The sequence below is a fragment of the Nipponia nippon genome, unplaced genomic scaffold, assembly GCF_047370975.1.
Source record: "Nipponia nippon isolate SJK-2023a ecotype South Korea unplaced genomic scaffold, ASM4737097v1 scaffold_4, whole genome shotgun sequence".
NCBI classification, from domain to species: Eukaryota; Metazoa; Chordata; class Aves; order Pelecaniformes; family Threskiornithidae; genus Nipponia; species Nipponia nippon.
This window is the reverse complement of record NW_028262358.1, coordinates 17,808,647-17,833,869: the sequence shown is the minus strand read 5'-3', so window position 1 is coordinate 17,833,869 and position 25,223 is coordinate 17,808,647. Positions and strand designations below refer to the sequence as shown.

General features: G+C 41.1%; 1 protein-coding gene and 4 non-coding genes across 6 annotated transcripts; all 5 read right to left on the bottom strand.

The window, feature by feature from the left end:
- Positions 1 to 258: 258 nt before the first annotated feature.
- WDR43 (WD repeat domain 43) lies at positions 259 to 25,178 on the bottom strand. Of its 2 annotated transcripts, none has more exons than XM_087776149.1 (18): positions 24,895 to 25,178; positions 20,151 to 20,285; positions 18,392 to 18,513; positions 13,127 to 13,247; positions 11,786 to 11,925; positions 11,188 to 11,290; positions 10,025 to 10,089; positions 9,485 to 9,656; positions 8,864 to 8,950; positions 6,885 to 7,016; positions 6,303 to 6,440; positions 5,369 to 5,455; positions 3,943 to 3,974; positions 3,045 to 3,108; positions 2,030 to 2,143; positions 1,507 to 1,576; positions 794 to 849; positions 259 to 697 (listed from the first exon to the last, which is right to left on the bottom strand). In XM_087776149.1, the coding sequence occupies exons 1-18, from the start codon at positions 25,123 to 25,125 to the stop codon at positions 578 to 580; spliced, it is 1,989 nt and encodes a 662-aa protein (XP_087632275.1). In that variant the 5' UTR covers positions 25,126 to 25,178; the 3' UTR covers positions 259 to 577. The 2 variants fall into 2 exon arrangements, with proteins under 2 accessions (XP_087632275.1, XP_087632276.1); XM_087776150.1 differs by lacking the exon at positions 24,895 to 25,178 and adding an exon at positions 24,034 to 24,326.
- LOC148053169 (small nucleolar RNA SNORD53/SNORD92) lies at positions 7,987 to 8,065 on the bottom strand. The gene has a single exon (XR_015709040.1). It is a non-coding gene; the product is annotated as a small nucleolar RNA SNORD53/SNORD92 (small nucleolar RNA).
- LOC148053168 (small nucleolar RNA SNORD53/SNORD92) lies at positions 11,583 to 11,666 on the bottom strand. The gene has a single exon (XR_015709043.1). It is a non-coding gene; the product is annotated as a small nucleolar RNA SNORD53/SNORD92 (small nucleolar RNA).
- LOC148053167 (small nucleolar RNA SNORD53/SNORD92) lies at positions 12,901 to 12,984 on the bottom strand. The gene has a single exon (XR_015709042.1). It is a non-coding gene; the product is annotated as a small nucleolar RNA SNORD53/SNORD92 (small nucleolar RNA).
- LOC148053166 (small nucleolar RNA SNORD53/SNORD92) lies at positions 17,878 to 17,955 on the bottom strand. The gene has a single exon (XR_015709041.1). It is a non-coding gene; the product is annotated as a small nucleolar RNA SNORD53/SNORD92 (small nucleolar RNA).
- Positions 25,179 to 25,223: the final 45 nt, after the last annotated feature.

Genomic DNA, 25,223 nt, shown 5'->3' with positions numbered 1-25,223 from the left:
TGGCATTTAGATATTGCCAAGGCATGGCTAAACCAATGGAGGATGGGGCGGGGGGGAGAAAAGAAATTCAGTAGAGAATTTAAATATTACAAAAATATCTTTTTTTTTTCTTTTTTCTGTTTTGTTTTGGTTTTTTTTTTTTTTTAAAAACGCAGCAGGATGCCCACTTGCTATTGCTAACTGAAGCAGGGAAAGAAGGTATAGACCGGTTGTCTTTGATCCTTGAATATTTGAAACAAATTCAATGTAAAGCTGAACCAAGTTTACCACACAAACAGCGGTGGCAGATTTATTTCACTTGAGATACAAATGCATGTCCACATGACAGGCATAATCCGACCATGAGGTGGAAGAAATGTTTCTATAAGTAAGCGCAGGGAAATAGGGCGAGAGAAGGCTGGCATGGTTAAACATTCTGGATTCGGAAATGCACAGTGCCCCACCTGTGCCTCTGCACACAGGCTGTGCATGAGTCTGCACTCCCTATGTGCAGATACAGCATCTTTCAGCAAGATGATCCAGAATTACAGTTTGGTGGCCCACTTGTTTCAATTGTTAGAATTATTCTTTCGTGCCGTTATTCTTCTTCGCTTTCATTTTCTGGTTCCAAATCAGAATCGCCATTGATTTCCTTTTCAACAGTCATGTCTTGTTCATCAGATTGCTCCTCTTTTTCTTCGTCTTCATCCCAGTTTTCCTGGGGAAAAAAATAAACAGGAATGTTTGAACCTTTGACAGTCACACAATTTCTGTTAAAAGCAAACGGGAGAAGATCTGATCCAACTCCACTTACATCAGAGTCCTTATCTGCAATCATCTCATCATCTGAGCCTTCCTCCTCTGAGGATTCTGCAAAGAGAAAACAATCCCTCAGTCTGGAGAACAGACTTTAAAATGTCATTGTGCAAACAAAGCCCAGCCCCACATGCTGCTAAGTCTCCAAACTGTGCTGTTTCCATTCCAAACTAATTCTACCTGAAGATTAGGTTGATCAACATGAATTAGGACTTTCAACATGAATGAGTAACTTCCGTTATGATTATGCAGTATGAAGTTGCAGTAGATAAAAAAGGCCAAATTGGAAGTGTACATGCACATACACTGACATCCACTACCTTGACATCCTGCTGACTCAAACGTAACAGTGCCTTGACTGTATCTACCTCAGCAGAAGGGCAGCTAACACTAGAATTCTGAGACTGCCAGTTAGGTTAAGCAGCATACTGAACTTCCAATTAACTGATTTCTTAATTTGTGAAGCAGCGGCGGGAGGGAATGAAAGGAAATAAAAGGAGGGGAGGGAAGGAAGGAAGGAAGGAAGGAAGAACCAACTACAAGATGCCCGCATCATTAACCACCAACCTTCCTGCCACGCACTTCCCACAAAAACTCTCTACTTGCAGATTGTACACTAATAGATAAGCATAGGAACATGATGAACAGCCATCAAGTATTGGCTGTCACGTGAATTCAGGAGCTGAGCTACACCTAGCACACAACACGTACCATCCTCATATACCAGCTTTGCAGTCTGATTAACCTCAGTTACATCCTGAACTGTTTCTGATGCCGCAACCTGAAAGGAATTTGCAGATTAGCCTTAGGTGCAATCATATATTCCAGTCTTAAAAGTCAGCAAAACTCGTAACAAGGTAAATGAAGTCTACATCAAGTTTAACACAGATTAATTCATTTATAGTAGCAGCTTAACAGCCAAGCAAGTACAAAGGACAAAGTAAAATTTTAGAGGCATCTGCTCTGAAGTGGCCCAGTACCTCCTATTTAATCCCCTTTAAAACTCTACGGGTCAGTAGACACATTTGGCAGGAAAAAGTGTGGAACACTTCCCGTGAGCACAGACTGACTAGATAGTCAATTAAGTGTACTGATTCGAGTGTTATCAGCGTAGCTATGCAGCAGCTCTATTAAGTTCCCGATGTCAGGTCCCATCAGATGTAATCACGACAGGAGGTTAAGTCTGCAAACAATGCTTCTTCTACACATCCCATGTTATTTATTTGGAACTCACCTGGGTGACAAGAATGAAGAGTCTTCCATGCAGACGGGAAAGCTTTTGCAAAGTTTTTACTCTGCTCTCCATTAACTGGTATAGCATTCCCAGCTGAGGAATAAGGTCTGGCAACTTGGGAGAAGAGAAGGATGAAGAAAAATGAAGCTGTTGACCAACACATCCCAAACGTCTTATTTTTAAACTACCTTTGTACATCTGGGGCAAGCAATCCTTGCTCATGTTATTCTAGACAGAAGGGAGAGCTGAGGGTTCACAGAAACCACCTGCAGCCTGATCAATTAACATTTAGCTGTGTTTAGAAACACATTTATTTCAAGACATGGCAATTCTTATACTACTTTTCCTTTCCACAGTCACTGCCGTAAGCGGGTGTCGAAGCACTACGTGGAAAGCTGTGTTAATGGGAGCTGAATATATACCAGTGTATGAATGCAGCCTCGGCAACGTGTGCAAGTTCTGACACACAGCAATCCTATAACAAATGGGAGAAAGGACTAATAGTGCCAAAATGCCTTTTTCTTAACTGAGCAAGAGTGCTTTATCCATCACTTGTAAGGCAAGGCTGGACTTCAACCCAGAAGCTACTACATTACTTACTACCCTGCCGCCAACTTTGGCACACCTTTACCCTATAAATCTAGCCACGTCCAAGACAGCCTCAAAATGAGCATTACAACAGCAAGGCAAATTTAGTTCTATAAGATTTAGCGACACAGGCTAGATTACTCTTTGTCAGTAATTTTGTTCCCCAGCTCTCACAGGTGTGACATAACTTATCTTGGTTTGACTTTGGGATGACTGTAATTATGTCATGAATGACTAAGAAAAACAATTTATAGCCACTGTGCAGCAATTTGGCAAAAGTGGCAGAAGTATAGCCCTCTGTACATTGATTTGGGCACTGCCATACGTGGAGAGCAGGAGGAAGATTCCTGAAGGAAGAACATACATGTATTTAAGCATTTAAATCTAGTTTTAATTACGTGCATTAGCATTAATGCAAGATACTTACTGTGGAAAGGTAGGATGCATGTAGAGTAAAAACAGACTTCAGCCATCGAACCATTAGTGAGGCACTGGAAAAGAAAAATAAGTTATATCAAAGAGATACTGGCTGAGAAACACCCATTTCACATTCTAGACGCTAAGCAGATCTATAGAAAGTGCTCCTCTTTCATTATATAAAAAGATAAATGCAGATGGAAATATAACAGTTTGGCTATCCACATGAGACACCTCTAAGTTATTTGTTAGAAAAAGAACAGACATTTAAGTGAGGGATTAAAACTAGACATATTCAGGGGTCTCTGTTTCTGACATCTTTTACGGGAGGTTTCAATGAATAAAAGAGCAAAGCATGCTACTTCTTTCTCCACCTACAATGAGGGAATTTTTATTTAAAGAAAAAAAAAAAAAAACAGACAAACACCACAACTAAGGACAGCTAGTCTCAGCAATGCTATCCTTATACCAATATAACAAGATTTGGGGGAGGGGGGTGGCGGGGGCAGGAAGAGCTGGTTTTGTTATTAACTAAACACAACAACAAATATATAAAAATCTATTTGATAATTAAACCGAACAAGATATATATCTGATACTTATTTTATTTTACATATTGATCAGGTCCGCAGCGTTGATATTCTGGGAATTCAGATACTTTCTCAGGATTATATGCTTATTTCAGGCATCCTTTTCCCTTCTTAACTTCACTTCAGCCATCCTGACAAAGCACTGCCTTAATAAAAGTTCCTCTTTGCACCCACAATCAGGTGAGGATTTTTCCCTCAAGATGCTGCAGTTTAATTACAGTTACTATGGAAATCAGTCACGTAGGTGGAGGGAGGGACCATAACGCGCAGACTAGAAAAGTTTCAGGTGAATTAAACTGTAGTTGAATTGTCTCTTACCTGTATGGGTTGCCCTGCAATCTCTTCGTAAGCTAAAAGGACAAAAATTGACAGAAATAATTATCAAACACATAATGAGTTTAAAAATCCAACATTACATCCATGTGACAGCCCCAATACCAAGGCAGAAAGATCTCCAGGCATTGGAAGTTTGCTAGGATTAACCATTGCCAGGCTCCAGAATGTTACATTGCTGGCTCTACCATCCTATATGCAGGTGGGTAACTTGCAGAAGCTGAGCTTCATTATTACAATAAAACTGGAACCTTAACAGGCAATATATCCAGTGAAACTTCAAGCTGGCAGGAATAAGTAGAAGGAAATTCGTATTTTGTATGTCTCTGTGTAGAGCAGCTGTTACAAGGCGGACAAGTTGGGGAAACAAGTGAAGGTAGTATCAGGTAAATGCTATTTCACAGAACAAATCTCAAGCTCTGGAGAAGACAGTTACATGAAGATCTGTCCATCCACTGCGATTACATAGTTAAACACTTGCACTTAGATTCTCTGACAAAGGTCCTAGAAAAGAAACGCTGCACCTCATTAACGTAAGTCTAAGGAGGTGTCACGACACATGCTTAAAGGGAAGTCTAAACTTTCAAAACCAGGCCATCTGCGTAATTCAGTTAAGGTTAGTACAAGCAAAAATTACATCTTACTTGTGGCCAGCGCATGAAAATACAAGAGAAATCTACCATTAACTTATGTTATAACGTCACTCACACAACAAAACCAACTAATCAATGTTCAGTTTAAGCAAAGTAATGTCTAGATAAGGCTGACGATTAAAATATTTCTGTCCAAAACCAGATTTTATTTAATGCCACTGAATAAGCAGTTCAGAAGCCAAATCCCTTTTAAAATTATTACTAAGTGATGTTGCAAAGCTTAAATATAGCAACTGGGCTTCTGAGCTATCTTCAAAAGAGGAAAGAAATTGCCCCGCAATTTCCAAGTGCTATTTAAACTCACTGCTGTAAGTACGTATTCTATTTTTCTTTCTCTCATATGAGTATCTATCATATTTATGCTCCTACAACTTGCTCTGGCTAGCACTGCTATTTTTGTGTTTCAAATGATCATTATTTTAATAGTTGAAAAGAAGACGTAATGGTAATTGTTTGCCATTGGACTAAACAAGCTTTAGCTTAACCTCTTCCCTTTCTTTTTCCCACATAATCATTTCAGATAATATTACATGATCTAATGCTCTTCCTAGCTTTGACAGTGGCACTTTGTCCTGTGGTTAAGCTTCAGCCAGAGAAGATAAGAGCATATCAGAGATAAATTAAGAACAACTTCTGTCCTGTAAAACTACCAAACCAATTTCATTGGTAAAAATAGAGACACATCCTGGGTTTTCCCCAGCTAGAACGCAAACCAAATGTGGCTTGTATGACAGTACAAGAAACACAGTCTCTCCTACCTCATGCAGCAGTGGAATGACAGCATGTATAGGCATTCTGGCTACTGTGTTCTTTATTACATTTTCCTTTCTTGTATTAAGCACTCTCTGTTAAAATGGAAAAATATGATTAGAGAATCATTCAGTTTTAACCTGTGTATGAGCAATGAACACAATCAAAAATTCCTGGCTTTAAATCTCTTTTTCTACTCCACTACCTTTGTATGCTAAGATGAAGACGATAAGTAAAAGAAGATTTACTATGAAAAGGAGTTCCATTTTTCAAGTCAGCTACAATTAACAAGATAAGATACTTGATTAACCCATCTAAAACAATCTAGCATTGCCTGTGGCCCACCCACCGCATGTTAGAAATGAAGCATCACAGGCACATTAAAATTTCCCTTGCAATTTTCTGTGCTTGACTTCTGTAAAAAAATGTCTTTCACCAGTATGTGACAAGTAATTCCTATTCAGCATCAAATTCTTAAGGTTTCATTTCCCTGCCCCAGAACTATTATGTCCCCCTAGTCCAAACGCAACAGTAAGCTTTTCAAGTGAAACTGTTGTCATCAATGCATTTTTCAAACAGTATCTACTTGGAACTGTACACTCAGGAGACTAAGCACAGGTTATGCTCCAACTCAAGCTAAAGGGAAGACAGCTGCATTAGTAACATTGCTTGTAAAACATCTGAACTGTGACATAAAAAACTTATCATAAACAGAAGTGCCTCAAAGTTCACAGACTGACTCAGAAAGGAAGGTAGATAAAAACAAGAAAGTAATGCTGCTACTGCCATTTATAACACCGCTGCCTTGAGCGGCAAATCGGCAAAAAGCAGCTGGGAGAAACAACAGGTTCCTGACTGTTCAGCCTCCCCGGCTTTCAGGAAGGCTCCCCACAAGTCTCAGTGTATAGATCAAACAGCATACAATGATCTTTTAACACTTACATTTAAGATTTCTGCATCGTTGCTTTCCAAGCCCTGAACCAAAAGCACTGCAAAGCTATCTGTTTGTGGAAGGCCACCTGGAGTTTTTACTTTGCTCACATCAATATCCAGTGCCTCTAGGCGCTCTTCAATGCTTTCCTGCAGAGGGTAAACAAAGGCGGTGTTGTTTCAGTGCAATTTCTCAAAAACAGCTGAAAGCGAAGTACCTAACCTACAGCATTCCCTCTGATTCTGCTGGAAAAGAACACAAATTTTGCATATTCTTTTAAATGTACTGACAGAGAATAGCCTGAGAAAAGAAGTTTTGACTGAAAAGCAGTAATATACCTTAGCACAGAGAGACAGACACAAGCATGTGACAAAGTTCTGCACGAACATGGCAAAACTACGGGCAAGGCACAGAGGGCTTGAGTGAGGGAAAGGTTTTGAGCAGGGGGAAGTCTTTCATACAAAAAGATGATATCATTAACCTTGCCTCCACACCAAACAAAGCAAGTTCAAGTTCACCTAAAGAAGTTACGACGATGATTTATGATTCTAGCTTCTCCATTACTGCTGCGTTTAAAAGAGGAAGCACTTTACCTCTGTCTCTCCCGGTTTCCTCTTGTTTTTCTTTTTCTCCTTTCCCGAGGATGGAGTTTTGACAGCTGTACTATGTCCCGGAATGCCAGGCACTAGAACTTTGGTGTCCAAGTTCACAACAGGCGTCTTTACCTAGTAGACAGAGATAACCACATTTGTACGAATTGCTAATATCTTGAGCTTTCCTCCAATTTAAAACACTGATTTTATTCCAAGACTCTTACATACACGGTAAAACCAGCTTGCCACAACCCATTTTCTTGACATACATACTAGGAAAATCCTACATTTTTAAGAGCAATTAATAACCTCAAGCAACAGTCAGCTAGTTTTCATAATTAACTAAAGCAATGGTCTCTTTGGAATCACTTGTGAATCATTTTTCTTACAAGCTTATTCTGTAATGCTCATCAAACTAAGTGTTTGTATCCAACAACAAATATTCGGATGTTTGCTAGGAATAGATACCACGCATAGTAATAGTCAGGCCCATAAACCACATGCAGATTAATTCAGCTTTCACTGGAAGGTAAGAACTGATCACCAACAGCAGCACAATGTAACAGTAAAAGGTAGTAACTATTCACTTCAATCCCACCGATTTTCTTCTAGTGATTGCTCAGACGCAGAACTCAGTAGTCTGAATTAGACTATGATCACGATGACAAACAGAGCAACCTTAGGTTACACAGAACAAGCTACGGTATCCATCTTCAATGAACATAAAGGAGACAGAATTTTAAAGGCAATATATTTAATAACCAAGCGCTCCCCTGACCCACAGAGGATGTAAGGGAGTATGCCACTTTCAGAATATCAAGCATGCTACCTGCTACTTCCAGAACACTTCCTTAACCACAGCGCTTCTGCGCAGGCCTTTTTTTCAAGTACCTGCTCAAACTTCTGTACCTGTGGGAGCCCTGCTGGGTGCCCACTGAAGTGATACAAATCTTATCTACTACAGTGATATGCTCTGTGTAAAAGTTAAAAAAAAAAAAAAAATGATTTTGCAGCTCAAGAATTTTACTGTAGAACAGCAATGGTGTTAAAATACTACCCCCTTTGCTCACCACACTAACCACTGACCTTCTCCCCACAAGGCATGCTCAGACAGCCAAGAGAAATGCGTCTTCACTGGAATTCAGCAAAAAGCGAAACCAAGATGGGCATCATCACTGCATGCCAGGGAGTTCCTACGCCTCTCACTGCATTTCAGCTCTGCTACCCACCACCTCCAGGACCGAGGAATCAGCACAAAACCTCGCGTGGCTGATGGAGCACCAGATCCAGTAGGTAACTTGAGGGTTACAAAAATAGCACTGCCTGCTCACTTCACTGATACTGCAAGCGTTTCAAATCTTCAAGGCCTTGAATACGGACACTGATTAAGAACTTCATGGCCTGCCTCTAAACCCCCAGGGGATCCTGCATGAGAGAGAACGGTGGCAAGTGGCCTCAGTGGACACTGTTGCCATCTAAGTGTCAAGCTCACATTCCCAGGTGCCATATCCCTGTGAGCAGGAATACGTGAAGGCCACCTCGAGAAAGAGCCAAAAGGACATGCCTTTTAAGGCTCCATTACATTTTATTTAGACTCTAAAACAAAGCCATCCCAACTTCACCCCAAACCATCGGGGTCAAAGAGGCTGTACAAACTGACAGACTCTAGAGGAAGGACTGATCTCAAGCAGAAAAGAAACCATCAGCCAGTCCTATCTATCAAGCAGACCTGCTGAAAACAGGACTTGCTACGAGCTACAGGAGGGTAACTGTGTGCAAGAACATACTAGGACACACAGCAGCCATGAAGCACGCTTTACACACGCCTGCCTGAGTGCCACGGACATCTGCAGCTACCACTGCAGCTCAGAGCAGGTCCATCCAGAAATCTGACCTCATTTTAAAAGAGAGCAGTGAATTCTAGCAGTTCCGAAGTAGAACAAGAGGAGCAACAAAATCACATTTCACACAAAGCTCACCTTTGTTACAGCAACATCTGTTTTAAGTGACAACACTTTCTGGACGTCCCTTATCAAACATATGTGGGATTCGGTGCTGTTCAAAGACTAAAAGGACAGGAACAAAACCAGTTAATATATTTGAGATTCACACCTGTGATTCATTACACTACTGAAAGATGAGAACAAATTCCAGAGGTATAAAGTAGAATGAACTTTTTTTCACTCTAGAACAGCAGCTGCTTTGCACATCTGCCTTTTGTTACCAGATCTCTATACTCTCCAAAGAAACTCACACAGGTAAACTGAAACAGTATTAAAAACAGTTTCAATGGCCTAACTCAGTAACAGCTGAAATTGCAAGAAACAGCCAGCAATGATGTCAAATTGTATTTTAGTTGAAAGAATGGAAAAATACAAATCACCTTTCAAAACAGCTCAGGGGCAACAGTCATAGCTCCCAGAAAAGGGGGAAGGAATAAGCTTTATCTTGTTATACAATTTCAAAAAAGTAAAAACAACAAACAGACAAACAAACAAAGAAACAAACAAAAAAAACACAAAAAAAACAATCCCTCCAACTGAGAGCTGTATGGAGTCCATATTATACAACCCAAAACTTCTCCAGTAAGTTTTACTTACCACTTTCTCTATGATGGGCTGTAAGGTGTTTCCATACACAAGCAGCAGAGACTGTTTGTCTGTGCAAAACGCAGCTGCTAGAATAGGGACTGGTTTTGGTGTGGAGTCCCCATCATCTCCAGGCGTTGCTATCTGGATAGTACAGTTTGATGTTAAGGGTTTTTTGCAGTAACTGAAAAAACGGAATGAAAAAATTCCAAGAGGTTTAGCTTAAACACTTCGGTATCTTGCACATCTAAGCACCTTTCATTAGCAAGTCCTCAGCAAACTCAGATAGTTTACGCCTTTCACAGACGGCTAAGATGAAGTACAGACACATAAAATCTTGGCTAAAGCAACACTTAAACCAAAGTGCAGCACAGCCCCCAGCAAGTAAGTTCTCCAAAAATGTGTCCAGTAACCCAAGACAAAGAACCAGCTGGAACCTGGTTTGTGAACAGATACAAGAGCTTAAAGGCAACAGCATGACAAGACTGAACTTCGCCTTATGGTAATCCCAGACCTTTCCCAAAGACAACCTAAAGATGAATACTAACTTACCCATTTAAGATATGTTCAAATAAATGCAACTGTCCATCTCTGCACACAACTGCTAACTTCACAGGCTGAAAGAAGGCACAGTAGAAGATTTTAATTAGCTCAAAGGACAAACCTGCCGTAAGTACAGGACATCAAGAGACAGTTGCATGGTTACAATTTGACTTTTTTCAGTAACTAAACACATTAAAGATATAACTAAATCCATAAGGAAGATCAAAGACACTAACATCTCAGGAACATTTAATACAACTATTAGGAGACAAAAAGATAACTCGTAACTGTACTTTAGTGTATCACTACTGATATATCCAAATTTGAACAGTTTGGACAGTAGCACACATATGTGATTGTAAGCAGCAATGTTCCAAACGTATGTCCCAACATGTCTAGAGGCACAGGTCTACAAAGGCGCTGACACTGTAAATAAGCTAGGAGGAAAGAAACTGAGATGAGTGCTCTGAGCAATTAGATGACGGGCGTACTTTACAGAATACTCTCATCCCCAATACATGAAGTAAGAGGGCACAACTGGAAACATTAGATAATTTAGCATGAAATACTGTTTTTAGAAAGGAATCTAACAACTGCAGCAGGAGAAAATAGTTTTAAATAATTACTGAAACAGTTTGTGAATACGTTTCACATGCAGACATTTTTCATAAGACAACTATTTTGAAAGACTTGTACTTGCTGAAATTGAGAGACTTGGGGAATACACAACACTACTTTAACTCATTAAAGGCTAGTTAATTCAAAAAGCAGTTACGCTGCCAAAGCCACTTGAGATCAGAAAAAACAGGACCATATCCAAACTGCATTTTTAGAAAGAATTTTGTGGGTTTTGATGCCAAGTTGTAAAAACAATTTTGATTACTAACTTGTTCTAAATAGGAAACAACTGACATTTCCGCCATCACAAGCAAATTTTCTGAAGAAAATACTGAATTTGCACTAAGTGGCTTTGAAAATGAGATTTCAAACTATCAGCTTTATAAATGCACCTATAATAAATATCCTTACACCCGTGAATTGGCATTCAGATCTCATCTCTGCATAACAGAAGCCAAATACAAACCACGCTTCTTTCTTTACACTTTTAAAAGGAAACTGATGTGACAATTGAAAATTGTTGAACATATTTGGTTACAAACTATTGGTCCTACCTCTTCTTTGACTTCTGATACTGTCAGGTCAATAAAAGTTGGTTCATCTGTTACTGTGAAAGACATCACAGCATTCTTTTCTTTCCTATCTGATCTGATCTGCCTGGAAGACACAAACAGTACACGCTATTTACTATAGCACAAACAGCACCCTCTGCACCTGAAAAGCATTATAAAGCCTATAAATCGTCAGCGACTGTGGTAGTATCTGCCCCACCCAAAAATACTCATGCTCTAATTTCAGCTTTCAGCTTAGAAAGTGTTCTGAATTTCAAGAGCAAAGTAACTCCCAACTCAGCAAGAAAACTTAGTGTAAACCTTACAGTAAGTACAAAGAAGCCTATTACACAGTATGTTCTTGGCATACATTAATGAGTCAAATGGCAACTGGAAGCATGCTCAGACACAGCCAAGGAAATTCTCATCTTCATTCAACAATCAGCGAGTTGAAAGCACCACTTAAGAGATCATCACTGCATTTCTCCAGAGCCCCTTTTGCTTAACCTTGTGTTTAACCACAGAGTTCAGAACATACTTGTTGAGTCTATCCTCAATACTGATCATAATCGAAGTTACAAACTATGAAAAGCTTACATACCATACACTCAGTAATCGGTCATGTATAGCTCCAGACAAGAAATAAAGCCCTGTAATTCCATCAAAGGGCTTATTTTCATTCATAGGTTTCACTGTGGTAAACATTAATGATGACACTGATGTAGCATGGCCTGTGAAATGCTGAAAGAAAAAAAAAAAAAAAAGAATCTTTCAATGGTTGCCATAAGCGGTCATATGGCAAAAATTAAAACATTAGTTAACAAAGAACATTAAGAAAGATTCAAGTGTTACTAAGTCAACAAGGACATTTCAGTGATTTTTTTACTAGTGATCAGCTTCCCTGCATTTCTGTATTTCAAGGAAACTTTTTCTGACCCTCCAGATATTTATTGGAATTTTACAAGTTAAATGGGGAATCAAAGGCAAATTCACTGGGACCAAGTCCATGCAAAAGAAACCACATCCACCTGTACTGCTGTTACTGTCGGAAAGCACATTTTTGGTTTCCCCGACACACACAATTTTACACTTCAACTTTTACAATGAAACTAGATTCATAGTTTCATTCTCAACTGTAAGATGAATGCACAGATCTGCTGACACACTAAGGCTATTCAACCCCCCGCCCCGCCTCCAAAAAAAAAAATTGGTTCTTCAATCTACTTTTGTAAATAGTAGTTTTGCTCATCATAGGATGCAGATATACACAGTAGTTGCCATGCACCAGCAAGTCCACAGTAATGGCACACGTATACACACTTACCTGACAGCAAGTACCAGGAGATTCAGAGGCTAGCTGTGTCCTATCTGCTAGCAGGCAAGAGCACATGACTGCATTTACAGAAGAGCCAAAACATGGTAATTTGCTCATGCCTGAGCCCTGCTCAGGGAACAACGAGGGTTTTGCTCCTATGCCTTCCAACTGTTTCAACAGCAAAACTGGTAATGACACCAGTTACATCAAGTTTAGCAAAGAAGCCTGAAGGCTTTAAGGAGGGACTCATGATAAAAGTCAGGGAGTTCATGCAAAAACCCATGCCGGCAGTTAACTAATACTGCGGTGAACTGAGTTCTCCTGCTAGAAGGGTAAGGGACCCAGTGAAAAAGAACAGCATCCATCTTTCTGCTACAGGCTTGAGAAAGGGTGCTGGTAGCATGCTCAGACACAGCCAAGGAATTTAATGTCCTCATTCAACTCTCAGAAAGTTGAAACCACAGTTGAGGGTATCATCACAGCAACAGCTTCCAGCAATCCCAAAACTGCCAATTGTCTCCTCACACCCAATGAAATTTTCAGATGTCCTATCAGGAAATACTAGATACATAATGTCACCAATCAAGAAAGATATTTTTTTGCATCTCGTTTTACAAAGTTACTTACTTTATAGACTTCTTTGGTCTCCAGGTCCCACAGTTTTATAGTTCTACCGGCTGACAGCAGCATTTTCCCATCTGGACTGATGCATAGAGAGGTGACACTGCTATTGTCACCTTTCCACTTGCTAGAATTTGGATGGAGGGTTTTTGTACAAAGGGAGAAAGATGAATAAATAGAAAAAACAATATTATTTAGCATAATCTCAAAATCCACATCAGCCACACTGGAAAATTTAAAGCAAAGATTATTAAAAAAATAATAATTTAAGTAGTCAAAGATGAGGTCAAAGCTATTCTGTTTCTGCTCCTCTCCTTCAAATTAGTTTACACAGAAATACAGCAACTCAAAAACGTAACTATTCTGTTCTGAATTCCTCTCTCAAAGTTCTCTACTACTCAAAATAGGGTAAGAGAAGCCATACCAAGACTTTCCTTTGCACCATAATCCAAAAAGCTTACACTAACCCATTCAAAAAGGTCTTCTCAACACAACAATTCAGAGTTTCAAGGCCCATTCAGTTCCTGGCCCTCCTCCCAAGTCTGTCAATGACACTGACAATAATAAATTTCACCTTAAAGATCTATGGTTCAAAGCACTATTTTATAAAAAAAAAAAAATCCTGTCATGAAAAGCTTGCATCTGCTTTGAAGGAGTCTGAGTACTACATGTTTCTCACAGGACAAAAGTGCAAGGAAAGCATTAACACAAACCCTTTACAGATAGGAAGTACCCTGCAACCCATCACATTCTGATTGTAAACAGCTGCTCTGGAAGTACTTCCAAATAACTTCCACGTGCCCAAGCGGCACCTCTCCTGTCTTCCACAACAGAGCTCATTTACTGTTATCACTTTTTATTAGATTTCATAGAAGCTGAAAGTTTTACTGCCGACAAACTTGACAAACAACATGACACCTTACAGAGAGTACGACAAGATTTTGTTTTCTCTTCCAAAGAGAAAGTCAGGACTAAGAATTTCAAAGTATTTAATAGTTTAAACCCAAAAAGGCATTTTTAAATGCACTAAACAAGACTGCAGAATATAAAGCACAGCAAAAATCCATTAGTTTTTATTTTGGATACTCTTTATATAATTTTACAGGAAAGAGTTTTAAACAGGTATCATGAAACAAGAAACTGCAGAAGGAGATGTACAGAATGCCTCTGAGTGTTCAGAGTATTTAAGACATGAAAAAGCTACAACCAGAGAAACAAGAAGTCATCCAGAATGTTTTAGACTACCTCTCTCCAACACCTTGCCTTGCCTCTTCAGAAACTCTCTCTTCCCCAACAGCTTGTCCCTCTGCCAGAGGTTTCAATGTGTGCTGCACAGACCTTCTCAAGCGGTTCTATGGACTACTTCTACGGTAATTAAGAAAGTCAAGCCTAAACCCACGTGGTTTCAATTCCTTATCTAGCAGTCCGTACTTCTATAGGAAAATGTCTAGAAGCCTGCAAATCAAAAGAAGTTGAGCACTTCTCTACCCCAGGAGCAACCATCCTGAAATCTCTGTGGGATACGTTAGGGTTCATTTCCAGGTCCTGACAAGTGTTAAAGAATGCAGGCAATCTCATATATACATTGGGCATGAGCAATTATTGTGGATAATTTGTTCCTTCTAGTCTCATCAATTCAGGTAAAATTTTAGAGAGTTGTTTTCTTCTACTCTTTCTAATGTCATTTACCTTAGGTATGACTCATAGTATCACCAGAGAAAAAATTCAGGTAAAAAGCATGATATTATATTGCTGGTGTACTTTTAATGTATACACTCCAGGAATGATTTTCTTGTTGCCATCTTCAAAATTAAAGAATACAAGGCCTCTGATTACCTTTTATAACCACAGCCCCCAAAAAAGCAGCAGTATGGGACAGGGGCAGAGGGAAATACCCAAGATGAAGCATGACAGGAAGAATTCTCACATTTCCCAAGAAAGCAGCATGGGACCCATCTCAAGTGCCTGTACCTGAACACACACGCACAAATGGGGTGAATTAGATATCTGTGGGCAGCTGCAGAGCTTTGATCTCACTGGGATCACAGAGAGACAGTGGATAGCTTGCAAGACAGGAGTGCTGCAATAAATGGACCTTTAGGAAGGCACATCAGCAAGGACGTGCCAGGAAGGCAAAAAGGAGAGAGGTTTCTCCACACAAAAGGGTAGCATGAATGCATGGAGCTTTCCTGTGAAACAGGCGAAGGGCCAGTAGAGAACTTACAGGTAGAGACCAACAAGGATCATGTGGTGGGCATCTGCTACAGATTGTCTGATTAAAAAGAAATAGATAAATCTTCATAATCTTATGCCCTGGTTCTTCTAAGAGGCTTTAACCACCCCAGCAACTGCTGGAAGGGCAGCACCGGAGGGCACAAGTAGACCCAGAGATGGCTGGCAAGTGCTGAGGACCTTTCCTTGATGCAAGTGATTTACAACCAGATTACGAAAGGTGCTTTACTGGGTCAGCTACTCAAAAAAAGGAAGAACTGATGAGGAATGTGATGGTTGATGACAACCTCCAGCTAGAGCAACCACAGGACAATGGATTTAAAGACCTTAGGAAAAACAAGCGAGATAAACAGCAGAATGACAACCCTGGACTTCAGAAGAGCAGACTGCAACTTATTCAGAGGACTGATTGACAGGATCCCACTGGAGGGTGCCCTGAAGGGCGAAGGGGCCCAGGAAAGCTGGTTTCTCTTCCAAGAGCTCAAAGCAAAAGAATGGTCCATTCCAATGAGCAGAAAATCACCAGGTATTCCAATGAGCAGAAAATCACCAGGTATTGCAGAAAGCTGACTTGGCCAAGTGGGTAACTCCTGACTCAACTCAAAAACACAAAAAAAGAAGTATAGAGGAGGTGAAAGTGGGAACAGGTTACACAGAGGAATATAAAAATATTGTCCAGGCATGCAGAGACAGAATTAGCCAAAGCTCAGCTGGTGTTCAAACCAGCAGGGAATATGAAGGCCAACAAAAGGACATCTACATACAACACATCAGCAACAGTAAGACATGACTGAGGAAAGCGTGGGCCTGCTGCTGAATGGTGTAGGGACACATTCAGTACATAGAAAAAGCCAAAGCACTGAAGAGCAAAGTCCCTCAGGCCTCCCATGTTCCCAAACCCAGTGCCAGAGTTGGAGGGAGCAAAGCACTCCCCATAGTAAAGGGAGATCAAATTAGGGATCACAGCAGCAAATCCAACACATGCAACTCCTTAAGACTGAACGGGATGCATCCAGAAGTGCTGAGGCCAGTGTTACTGCAAGACCACACTACCATTTTGAGTGGCCATGTAGCTCAGGAGAAATTTCTGATGACTTGAAAAGAAAAAAGGAGACAAAACGTACCCACAAGAAGGAAAAGCCACGAAACAACAGGGAAGGTTATACAACAAATCCACCTGGAAGCTGTTTCCATGCACATAAAGGTCAAAAAAGTGACTGGGAACAGCCAGCATAGATTTACAAATGGCAAACCATGCCTAACCAACCTGATTGCCTTCTTAATGAGACGACTGTCTTGGTGGATGAGAGGAGAGCCGTGTATGCCATTTAACTTGACTTTAGCAATGCTTTTGACAATGTCTCACATAGTATCCTTGCAGACAAACTGGAGATATATAGACTGAATGGATGGACTCTAAGGAGGGATAAGAACTGGCTGGATCACTCAGCTCAAACAGTTGTGATCACTGGTATGAAGTCCAGCTGGTGGCCAGTTACTGGTGTCACTCCCTAAGGAGCTCTCAATACTGTTTAACATCCTCAGTAATTGCCGAAGTCTTCATTAATGACCTCAACACAGGATAGAACGCACACATAACAAGTTCACATTCAATACCGAATTAGGGAGAGTAGCTGATATGCTGGAGGGCAGGGCTGCTACTCAGGGGCATCTCAGCAGGCTTGAGAAACAGGCCGTCAGAATCTCAAAGCTCAAAAGAAAACAAAGTCCTGCACAGAGGATGGAAAAATTCCAGTACAGGCTGGGGGCAAATGGCTAGAAAACAGCTTTGCAGAAAAGGAGCTTGCAGTCCTCATAGTCAAGTTGAACAAGAGTTAGCAGTGAGTCCGTGCAGCAATAAGGTCAACTGCATACTGGTTTGTATTAGCTAGAGTGTGGTAAGGAGGTCAAGGAAAGTGATTCCTCTCCTCTGTGCAATACTTTTGAAAGTCCATCTGAGCACTACATCCAGTTTGGGAAAGTACAAGAAAGTCACTGACACAGTGGAGTAAATCCAGTGGAGGGCCACCAAGAAGGCTTAGCGACTAGAGCATGTAATGTAAGAGGAAAAGGTGAGGGAACTGGGTGTGTTCAATCCTAAGAAGAGAAGGCTGGAGGGAGATTTTACAGCCATCTTCTGCTACTTTATGTCAGGGTCTCAACTTAATACAACCTAAGGATGCATCTACTTTCTAGGGACATCGAAGAGGCTACTGACAATGGGCTGTCTGCAGCCCCCACACCATCTTTAACAAAACCAGTAGAGCTGCAGTAAGAATAACACAACAGCGGGAAATGTTACAAAAAAAAAAAAACCAACAGCATAAGAGAAGGGTCAAGGTGCCATCACTCACTAGGCTTTTACTGAAGTAAGATAACCAGGATCATTAATACAAATCTTGGTTTCTTCTTAGGTTTAAAAACAGTTTGACTTCATTACAAAAGAAACTAAATGCCTACACCAGACATCTAGTTACTCTGCACTAAGCTCTATTTTGCTAAACAGTACTTTAAACAGTAGCAGCCTGCTCAGACAGCCAAGTGGAACTGTCCCCACTGCACATCAGTAGTGAGCGAAACCAAGTTTGGTATCATCATAGCAAGGCCCTTTGAGCAAAGCCGGGTGCACGTAACCAGTTTAACTGGGATGAGGTGTTCCAGCATCTGCTCCCTCATATTTCCCAGGATATTTTCTAGAATTTAGATTTTTTTTCAGCATCATGAAAGTGACTGGAAGCCCACGTCCCACTAAAAGTTAGCATGGAGGGACCCAAATCCCTCTCAGCGCAGTTACTCATTTCATCTAGTCTTTCCAATACACAGAGGAAGAAACCCAACTATGAGAGTTACTCTTCTATCCCTTAACAAAACCACTTCCAATCTCAGAAAAATAATGGCCACCTGTCAATTTTGTACAGTGGGCATGAAGCCTGGATAGCAGAGTGCAGCATTTCCAACAGGCCCTCACTAAAATCTGTGAAGGAGGAAATACACAAACGCAAATGTGAACAAATTTGACTGAAAACTGGCATCACTTACCATTTTACTTTGCAGGTCTGTGCATTCCATTCCACAATGTGTTTGTCCTCTGAACAGCTATACAAGCAGCAGTTGTCCTGATGCCATCTCACACAGTTTACTCTACTGTCATGACCACCATCCTACGAAAGGTAAAAGAGGGTCAACTCATTAATAAATGAAGAAGTCTTGACTACGGAGTCTTCCCCACACCAACAATGTGAACAAGCTGCTCTTTCGAGAACTGAATTCAAATCACTGGCAACTGAGTGTGGTTTTAAAGACCAACATACATATACAGTTATGTAAGTTAAAGATATTTCATATTTTGATATGTACGCACAAGTATTTGAATTCATTCTTGTTCTAGCGCTTCAGAGTTAACAAAAAAATTGTCCTGCCCACTATTTTTCTACACACAGCCAAACACGGGTGTCTAACAGTATGAAATCTGCTCAAAGGAAAGCTTAGCACAGATGTCTTGCTGATATCTAAGTACTTGCTTGCTTAAGTACATTCAGAGATAAGCATCCTTCCCTTTGTACTCAGCATTCAAGGGTAAGCTATCATCAGATCAGAAGACCCTACAAAGGGCTATCATTCACCTCTCTTAACAACCAAAATCTCTGCAGCTCAAATATACAATTTAATCATTTATGAAAATATTTCCTGAAGTTCATAAAATTTCACTACTCAAATTGGCACCAGCCAGCTCAGACTGCTCCCAAAAGTGTCACTGCAAATCAGCTTTGAGCAAGACAAAATACATCACAGCAAGACATTCTGTTCATTAAGAACAGCTAAAAGTGATGGCTCTTATTCTACCTGGAATAATCTTTTAATTCAACCTATCTGTAAAAAAAAACAGTACTCGCCAAATAACATCTGCTATCCTGCTCCTACAGAAGGGCAGCCAGTGTTTTCAAACAGACTGAAACCGTCAATTTTAACCTGAAACTCTTTTATTTTGTTCATAGTTTTCAGGCATAAATACAGCTTTTCCATAAAACAGAGTTGATATTTGTTAGCTAGTGTCACTTGCATGTATCATCATTTTAAGAAGTCATTGCTTTCTCTTAATTCATGTACATTGATCACCTACACACAACTAAGAGTTTAGAAGCAAAAGTATGCCCAAGTATCTCCAAGTATTGTATAGAGTCATTCATACAGATTTATTTTGCTTGTTACATAACCCAAGACTAAAATCAAGGTACTTAGGAGTAACAGGGAAGTTATCAATGAGAAGGGCAAACTCTGAAAATCAGTGAATCTCATTCGAGAAAGATCATGTGGTGAGAGGGCTCAAAAGCTTCCACAAGGGAGGTAAATTTACATCTGTACTGACGAGTCCATCAACGTGACACCTTCCCAAGAGGCTATGAGTACTTCAATCCTGCCCTCCTCTCCCACAATACTGTGCAGGAACTGAGGGTGCAAGACTCCCACAGAGGACTTAACTCTCCCATCTGGCATTTCATCATTAGTGTTATTTTTAATGCAAAATAACAAATTCATGCACAATGTTAAGATATTGCATTAACTTTGAAACCAAGATTTCTCAACGTGTACATACTGCCAATAATAGAAAAAGCACCACCTGAAGATTCCCAAGCACCTGAATTACTGCACCTCTATTCATATACGCGGCTAGTAAGAAAAGAAAAAAGATCTGAATAATTAGGTTAGTTTATTCCATTTTTGAGCAGCAAAAAGAACAGCATAAACTGACTGAAACCATCAGTATTTGGTAGCATGTGATGAAGAATATCTTACTTACTAGCTTGCTCTGTAGTTCTCCTTTTACTGTGCTGTACAACAAAATGCTACCAACTGCTGTACCAATAGCCAGGATATCTAACTGCTTGTCCACTTCTGTAGCGTCAGACTTCCGTTTTTTCCTCTGGGGGCCATCCTGGAAAAATCAAAAAAGAGAAAACGTGAAATTAATTAGTCTGACCAGCTACTCTCAGTGTTAAAGCAGAAGGGGAAAAAAACTTCTGTAAGTTTGAGACCCCGTCAGCCTAAGACACAAAATGAAGACACTGAAGTGCACAGCAACCTAGAAACTCATCTTGTACCTCCATGTACAAGGTAATGAAGTTGCTATGAGTCACTTGGAAACATTTGGTGGAGGCCATTTTGCTAGCCTAGCGACCACAACCACGAGGGAAAAAAACCACATTTAAGTTTTTCACAGAGTTCATGTCCCAGAGGCAGAGGTAAAGATTAACATGATCAGAACACTTCATCCACAAAATGGAAATGCATGATCAAGAATGATCAGTTTGTTTTTTCTCAAAAGCTATTCAGAAGAGTCTTGCAAATACCAAGTGTTCACAATGCCTCTTAGAAAGAAAGTGCTACCCCACTGGGCAGAGGGAAGCAACCAGGACTTGAAGCTAAGTGCTCTGCCCAAGTCCTGGTGTCGGTACCAGAGGTTCTCCTATGATCAGGCAATTCTTAAGTCTTCACCCTCTTGCTTTGCACGTGCTACCAACCACTTCAAGGAGAGATTTCCCTTCATCTCTCCTAACCAAACACGGGTGAATGCAGCACATCACTGGGAAGGGGAGAAGGAATAAAACTGGCTCTTGAGCATGTTAAAATAAAACAAAGGCGGCAGAAGAAGCCACTACATTTATTCTCACTGGGTTAATCCCACATAACTAATCACACACACACACAAAAGAAAAAACTGTTCAAGGACTTCAGAAGAAAAAAAATTATCCCTAATGCTACTGATTAGTTTTTAAATTGGACTTTAGTAGGTCTCCTTACATTTGTTATGTCACAGTAAAGCATTCTCTCCAATTTAAAAAAAAAAAATACATACAAGCTAATGCTTCCTCTATACAACAGATATATTTGCACTGATGAGCAGCCAGAAGAAGCCGAAGGAGACTGATAAAATGTGAGCAATCAGCTCTGTGCAAGCTCCATGTGGTGTAGCTAATCTGTCATACAACAGACATCACACAGTGAACGTAAATAATTTTTACTCAGGCCCAGAGATATAATGACAATCAGGATTTGGGAGTTTTCACCACAACTAAGATTTAAAAGTTTAACAGTGCAGGATGAATACTTTGGTTCTTCGAAGCAGGACTTTCTTTTCCTCTGTATTTAACACAGACACCACTTTCTGCAAGGAAAACTCTTTTGTTTTAGGCCAATAAATACCAAAATGCTACACAGATACTTTTACATCAAAAGCAGTCTCTTGAGAAAAGAGATCACGTTGGGTTTTTTGCAACCATTTGTTTAGGCTTCATCTTTCCTGGGAAAGAAGTGTGTTTATAAAATATTATGAAAACATAGGTGCTGAGAAACCATCACAGTTGCAAAGCACAACCAAGTAAATCAACCAGGTTTTAAGACAATATATGAGAAAAGACTCGAATAGTTAAATTTTTGGCAGCAATGCCAACTAAGCCATCTTGAAACTGCTGTCTGACATGCAAAGACAAGGGCCACACAGCCAGTGGAGATGCAAGTACAGTTTATGTGTTTTCCGGTACTTTTCGATCTCTTTATGTAGTTTTACTAATTACCCCACACACTCCCACTGCAAAGCAAAACCACAAATAAGAACAGATTTTATTCTCTTCCCTTGCATAAATCTTTTAACTAAAAATCTGTTCACCATCCATTTCAGTTAGTTATGTCCAGCTTCCCTTGGAACAACCCAAAGGTACACCAGAATTTCCACTGAGGTCCACTGTTATTTCCAGTGTCAAGAAGAAAGCTAGAAGCAGTGAAGGTTCTTCCAATTATTTTTTCACATGTATTTCTTTACTGACCACCCTTTATCAGCATTATTAGTGGGGCATTTTGTCAGAAATTTTTGCATGAAAGAAATGCCAGTGGAAAATCCAGACACCTATTAATGTTGGAGATGATTTGAAAAAACAATCCAAGAACTAAAAAACAAGTTAACAAATTAAAAAAAAAAAAATCAATCAAACCTCTCTACCGTGCATTAGACTAGTACATAGACAGATTGCCAACTGCAGTAGAGATCCACGTGGGATTCAACTGTGGATCAGGGTCTTAAATATAAGAGCACCGTGTTTTCATGGATAGGACAGGACAGGATAGGAGAGCTGAACTATATAAAGTATCTGTTTCCTTATGATTATTTTTTTTTCAGATTTATGGAAACTCAAGCTTACTTAGAAATCCTTCAACTTTGCCTGACAAAGCACAGTGTTTCAATTAGTAGAGATGGTTAAAACGAGTTATTTGTAAAAGAACAGGGTACATCTTTTTCCATGATGTTCTTACTTGAGTAGGTCAGCCACTGAGAATTTTTTTTAAAAACAGAAATCCGATCTCTGCTGCTCACATGTGAAGTAAAGCACTTAAAACACCGAAATGGGGGGAAGCCTAAAGAGTTTTGAGAGCTGAAGATGACAGAGCAGTTGCAGCTTATTAGGAAGAAAGTGGAAGAAGGTATTTTGAAAGTTGGTGGTCCACCTACTCTTACACAAGGTACCACTTCATGGAGCAGGAGATGGTGAACACCACAAGCAGGAAGCACTGACACTACAAAAGCACGTGTGCAGGGAACATCTCAATAAGCCACCACTGCATCAGCAATTCCAGGGCCTGCAGTTCAAAACTTAATTTCTAATACTCCCCTGTAATACATGGCCTTCATTAACATGGCAGCAGTCCAAAACATACTTAGTTTAGGTGTAACTTGGCCAAAACCATTTATAGATATCTCGTGGCACCAGACAGTAGTACTACCTAGAGAGATGTCAACTCTCCCAAAATAAAAAAAGAAAAAAAAGACTAAATAATGTCAGAAAAACCACATTCAAGATAATATATTTGGCAGAACCATCACAGCTTTAGTTCTTCAGTTCAGTCTAAGGACAAACCAATGAATTATAAAGGTTTATGGCATAATTATTCCAAGAAACAGTATGTTTTCCAGCTCCACTTGAAAACGTACCAACTTTAAAGCAGTGGACAGCATTCAAACTACTGGAATAATTAGAAAGCACTGAGAGGTAGCCAAATGTTGTCTGATTAAGTCCGTTTTCCATACAACCCTAAACCAGGTTAAATTGGAGCATCTGTGGGTTTTAGGGGTGGGTCTCTAGAAAAGTTAGTTTTTAAAAGCCACTCAAAAACCTCCTGTGCTTGACTTACAGCACCACAGCAGCGCACTATGTTAGCTTAAGTTTTATTTCACGCAGGACAGATTAACCTCATTTTCACATGCCAATTTCTGTTTATTTAAGAGTGAAGAAAAACCTACACAACCCTGCAATTAACGCATGTATCCTTACGTGACAAATGAACAGGTTACGACCAATCTAAAACTAACCCTTTCTGCCGCATTCTTCAAATGTTCTGGGAGTTTTCAAAGTTCAGGGACTAAGCTGCTCAACTGAGAAAAATGAGGCAATAGCGCCTTCCTTTGGATTGGTAATCTGCGTGTCAAGCATTTGAAATACCTCTTACAGTATTTCAAATAAACTAAATTGTTGATATACCAAAACACATTTTAAAAAGCCCTCCCTACTACTTATGATGAAAGGAGTGGATTTCACATACTTTATCCAAGGGATAAATTTTTTCCTCAGGAAATGGAATGCTCTAGCTAAAGAGAACAGGATTACTTCAACGTAAAGAGGATGAAAAGGTACCTTACTGTATATACTCCAGATATTTTCAGGTCGAGTGCTCACCTGAGGTGAAGTTAAATAAAACAAAATCAAGGTGGCGAACATCCAAACCCCCTGATGTGTGCTCTGCATAAAGTTACTGAATACCTTCTTGCAGGACTCCTGAGCTCGGGAAGACGTGTCATGGACAGCATAGCAGCTTGCACAGAAATACTTCCAAGGGTATTAAGTGTGGAGAGATACTGCCTTTACTGGAATGTGAACTGTACATAAGCTAAGTGGATGCCCAGCAGCCGACCTGCTCTGTAGCGTCACCTTTTCGAACAAGGCGAGATGTGCCATGAAGTAACATACCTTGCTCCTTCAAGGAAGGCTTCTTCCATGCAGGTTATACGAAAGACAAAACGATTTTACACAGTCAGTGCTTCTGCTGACAGCCCCTTTTTTTGTTCAAAAAAAAAATTTAAAAACTCCAGTGCTGCTTCCCCCGCCAACACGTGAAATTTGCCTTGCGAAGAGCAACCCTGCGACGCTCCCCCGAGGGGAGCAGGTTCCCCCCCCCCCCGCACCCCCACCCCGGGGGACGTCAGGCGTGGACATGCCCCAGGCACCGCGGGGAGGGGTGGGGGCCGTGGCCGAACCCTGCGGCGCTCCGGTCCGCCCCGCGGGACCCTTCTGTCCCCCACCGAGACGCCGCGTCTCCGCTCCCCGGCCTGCCCGGCCACGCCGACCCCCGCCACATGGCGCCGGGAGGGCGGGGTGAAGCCGAGCGGGCCGCGGCCACGCGTCGAGGCTGCTCGGGGTGCCGCCATCCCCATCCCACCCCCTCCGCCTTCCCCGCCGCGTCCCCGCTCCCTCCCTTCCCTCACGCACCGCCCGTACCTTGCTGGGGGGCGGGCGTCCCCCCGGCGGGGCCCAGGCCAGGCAAGTACAGGCAGCGCTGAGGTGGGCGGAGGGCACGTACTCCTGCTGCAAGCGGCTGTTCGTCGTCTCCCACACCCGCAAACGCCCATCCGAACCGGAGATGGCGAAGAAACGACGATCGCGGGGAGAGAAAGCGCAAAGGGCCCGCGCCGCTACCACCGCCTCCCCGCCACACGCTGCCGCCGCCATGGCGCTCCCTGCCCGGCCCTCCGCGCCGGCGCATGCACCCGCCGCGTGCTCGCCCCGCGCGCCTGCGCCGCGCGCCCCGATGACGCCGCCCTGGCGTC

What these genes read in the sequence shown, in the direction of transcription:
- WDR43 (XM_087776149.1), bottom strand. Translation starts at nt 25,125, where the DNA reads ATGGCGGCGGCAGCGTGTGGCGGGGAGGCGGTGGTAGCGGCGCGGGCC. An exon ending in TCTTCATTCTTGTCACCCAG is followed by an intron (nt 1,577 to 2,029) that starts GTGAGTTCCAAA and finishes AATTCCTTTCAG; the next exon opens with GTTGCGGCATCAGAAACAGT. An exon ending in TTGCAGATAAGGACTCTGAT is followed by an intron (nt 698 to 793) that starts GTAAGTGGAGTT and finishes TTTTTTCCCCAG; the next exon opens with GAAAACTGGGATGAAGACGA.